General features: G+C 42.6%; 1 protein-coding gene across 3 annotated transcripts; it reads right to left on the bottom strand.

Annotated features, from left to right (window-relative positions):
* Positions 1 to 389: 389 nt before the first annotated feature.
* On the bottom strand, positions 390 to 3,526 carry LOC542581 (elongation factor 1-alpha). Of its 3 annotated transcripts, none has more exons than NM_001112117.2 (3): positions 3,393 to 3,526; positions 2,300 to 2,784; positions 390 to 1,543 (listed from the first exon to the last, which is right to left on the bottom strand). In NM_001112117.2, the coding sequence occupies exons 2-3, from the start codon at positions 2,759 to 2,761 to the stop codon at positions 662 to 664; spliced, it is 1,344 nt and encodes a 447-aa protein (NP_001105587.1). In that variant the 5' UTR covers positions 2,762 to 2,784; positions 3,393 to 3,526; the 3' UTR covers positions 390 to 661. The 3 variants fall into 3 exon arrangements, with proteins under 3 accessions (NP_001105587.1, XP_020399436.1, XP_020399437.1); XM_020543847.2 differs by having other exon boundaries at positions 399 to 1,543; positions 3,344 to 3,522; XM_020543848.2 differs by having other exon boundaries at positions 399 to 1,543; positions 2,300 to 2,763; positions 3,393 to 3,522.
* Positions 3,527 to 3,799: the final 273 nt, after the last annotated feature.

The following is a 3,799-nucleotide window of genomic DNA, read 5'->3' as shown; positions in this document are numbered from 1 at the left end:
TCTTCAAAAAGGGCTCTTGGCAATTTTTACACTTACCCCTTAGACACAGCTCTAGTTACTCCACATTTATGTTTTTGCAACTAAATTAGACTTCAGGCTATCGGAAAAAGTAGAAAAAAAAACAACTCAAATGCTGGCATTTCGAAAAGGTTGGAGCGGAACTTTCGGAAATCATGAAAAATGCATTGATAACTAAAAGCGTAAAATTGACCATGTTGTCAGGACTACATTATTTATCAAAAATAGTTTCTGAAGAATCAAAATCATGTTTTCAGGACTACATTATTATCAAAAAAACGTTTCGGAAGAATCCAAATTTCAAATCTTTTGAAACGATCTGGCATATTAAAAACAGTTAAGTGCAAGATTAACTTGAAGACACAAAGACAAGCGAATCATCAGCACAAAAGGTAAACAGGAACACACTGCAAAGGGTAGTACAAAACTCATAACCATGTATGCCTTACATTCGATGTTCCATAAAAAAATTAAGTCTTAATAGCATCACGGTTTCAACGAAAGTAATAATACTTCATGACCAGGCAAACATTGCCATCATAGATTACTTGTTCACGCGACAACTGCAAGGATGTCAACAAGACGAGATATTTTAAGCTTCCACGAGGTAACCAACAAGCAAGCACAGCACCAGACAGATAGATCATTTCTTCTTGGCAGCAGCCTTCGTCACCTTGGCTCCAGTTGGGTCCTTCTTCTCCACACTCTTGATGACTCCGACAGCCACCGTTTGCCTCATGTCACGGACAGCAAATCGACCAAGAGGAGGATACTGAGAAAAGGTCTCCACCACCATGGGCTTAGTGGGAACCATCTTCACCATACCAGCATCACCGTTCTTGAGAAATTTGGGCTCCTTCTCCAGCTCCTTGCCGGATCGCCTATCAATCTTGGTAACGAGCTCAGCAAACTTGACAGCAATGTGTGAGGTGTGGCAGTCCAGAACTGGGGCATAGCCATTGCCAATCTGGCCAGGGTGGTTCATGATGATGACCTGGGAGGTAAAGCTAGCAGCCTCCTTGGCAGGGTCATCCTTGGAGTTGGAGGCCACATACCCACGCTTCAGATCCTTCACAGCAACATTCTTCACGTTGAAGCCAACATTGTCACCGGGAAGGGCCTCCTGGAGAGCCTCATGGTGCATCTCAACGGACTTAACCTCAGTAGTAAGACCAGTAGGCCCAAAAGTAACAACCATACCAGGCTTAATGACACCAGTCTCAACACGTCCAACAGGGACAGTTCCAATACCACCAATCTTGTACACATCCTGAAGGGGGAGACGCAGGGGCTTGTCTGAAGGCCTCTTTGGCTCATTGATCAAGTCCAGAGCCTCAAGTAGGGTTGGGCCCTTGTACCAGTCAAGGTTGGTGGACCTCTCAATCATGTTGTCACCTTCAAAACCAGAGATTGGAACGAAGTGGATCTTATCAGGGTTGTATCCAACCTTCTTCAGGTAGGAAGAGACTTCCTTCACAATCTCATCATAACGGGCCTTTGAATACTTGGGTGTAGTAGCATCCATCTGTAAAACAGCAAAACCCAAACAATACGATTAGTTCAATGAAACTAGCAACCTTAACAGCAAGCAAACATTAAAAATGCAATAACATACTAATTAAAACTAACTGGCCCAATACACTTGTTTTTATGGCATGAAATTTCTTGGGGTGTCAACAACAATAATCCCCATTCAGAAAACCATATTTCCAAAATTTATTCATGCTAACAAGTGCAGGCTGTATAAAAACCTAAAGCAAGTATACAGAAATACAGAGCTCATCAGGTGCATGCCAACAAATCCTACTAATTGACAAAGTAAAATAAGTACCAAATTGCAATCATATAATAACAGTTAATTATGCAATTCCTTGTGCTTTCAGCACATACACATTGCAAGTACTCCAACTACAAAAAAAACTAAAAACAGGTGAAATCATAAATACACATCACCTATTGGGAAAAAATCCTGGAAAACCATATTATATTATGCCAATTTGCGAGGTAATAAAGATGTTAACTTGCGAAGTAATAAAGATGGATTGCTATCATACATAAACATGTAGGAAGCAGATGGCCTTTAAAATGCAAGCAATCAGTGTTTCACTTTGTCAAAACTAGCATACAACTAACATTAGCTATTCAATCACAGCACAAATGCAGTATTTTCAACTTGAAGGCAGTAATACTGAGAGAAGATAAATATTGCTAGACTATTGAAATACATTTACAGGCATCTCAGTTCATGAACCAGAATAAATAGAAATTCCTGGAATCATACCTTGTTGCAGCAGCAAATCATCTGCTTCACACCAAGTGTGAAAGCAAGGAGAGCATGCTCACGGGTCTGGCCATCCTTGGAGATACCAGCCTCAAAACCACCAGTGGTTGAGTCAATGATAAGAACAGCACAGTCAGCTTGGGAAGTGCCAGTGATCATATTCTTGATGAAGTCACGGTGTCCCGGGGCATCAATAACAGTGCAGTAGTACTTGGTGGTCTCGAACTTCCACAGGGCAATATCAATTGTAATACCTCTCTCACGCTCAGCCTTGAGCTTGTCAAGCACCCACGCATACTTGAATGACCGCTTGTTCATCTCGGCAGCCTCTTTCTCGAACCTCTCAATCACTCGCTTGTCAATACCTCCAAGCTTGTAGATCAGGTGGCCAGTGGTGGTCGACTTGCCAGAGTCGACATGGCCAATGACCACAATGTTGATGTGAGTCTTCTCCTTACCCATGGCTGAAGGAAAATGTTACACTGCTGCTTACATCAAACATAGCAGATAAAAAGTCAATAGATAAATATATGTCAATAAACCAGTAATCAAACAAAGGGCAGGAAAACCCAAGTCGAAGTACCCCACCCACACAACATCAGAGATCCGAAACTAGACCCGATGAACAACGCAACGGTAATCATCTATGGCCGAGAATCAGTTGCAAACTGCAATCGTATTTATATACGAAATACATACTAAAGGTAGATGAAGAAGCGGAAGCTAAACTTGGATTAGTACTCCTACTGTCATACAAACAAAACAGAGATGAAGCGCCTCAGCCACGTAATATTATAGATCTCGGAAACTCAGTTACAATTTATGGCTCAATAACCAGTTGTAAGCTGCAAGTTCATACATAGACAATAAAGGTAGCGGCGGAGGAAAAAAACACTTAATTAAAAATACAGTGCATGAATCGGCTCAGCTCATCACACATAACGACGATCGACAAACCTAGTAGATCTGGGCATCAAACGAACAGGCTCAAGGCAGAGCGAAAAGAGAAGGAAGAGAAGCGCGCCCGCGCGTGAAGCAGAGTACCTCGTCGAGCGAAAAAAGAAGGAAGAGAAGCGCGCGCGCGGAAGTGTACCTCGTCGGGCGTCAGTAGAGTGGTGTGGTTTCTGCTCGCCTCTGATCTGAGGATACGGTGACGGCGCGCCGGCTACTACCAGTCTGCGGCAGCCGACTGCGTCTGGTGTCTGAGAGTGAGAACAGAATGGAGATAGGTTTTATAAGGAACGCGCCCTAGGGTTAGGACATGGATGAATGGGCTATTGGGCCCAAATATTACTTCACGGGCCACAAATGAACAAACAAAGCATCCGACGTACACATGCACGCATACTCGCTTGGTTTAATTTAATCCGAAGCGAACAATATCGTTATTATTATGTACTAGTGTCTTGCGCGCGCCCATGCGCGCATAGTGTTGTGTGTGTGTGTTTTGTAATTTTTCAATGTTTGGATTTAATTTATAATTTACATGGAATGCAAACA

The sequence above is a fragment of the Zea mays genome, chromosome 9 (assembly GCF_902167145.1).
Source record: "Zea mays cultivar B73 chromosome 9, Zm-B73-REFERENCE-NAM-5.0, whole genome shotgun sequence".
Taxonomy (NCBI): domain Eukaryota; kingdom Viridiplantae; phylum Streptophyta; class Magnoliopsida; order Poales; family Poaceae; genus Zea; species Zea mays.
The sequence above is the reverse complement of the archived record's forward strand: the minus strand, read 5'-3'. Positions and strand labels throughout refer to the sequence as shown.

Excerpts from the sequence above, each read along its gene's own strand:
- LOC542581 (NM_001112117.2), bottom strand. The coding sequence starts at position 2,761 with ATGGGTAAGGAGAAGACTCACATCAACATTGTGGTCATTGGCCATGTC. Across the intron at positions 1,544-2,299 it reads TGATTTGCTGCTGCAACAAG|ATGGATGCTACTACACCCAA; the intron begins GTATGATTCCAG and ends GCTGTTTTACAG.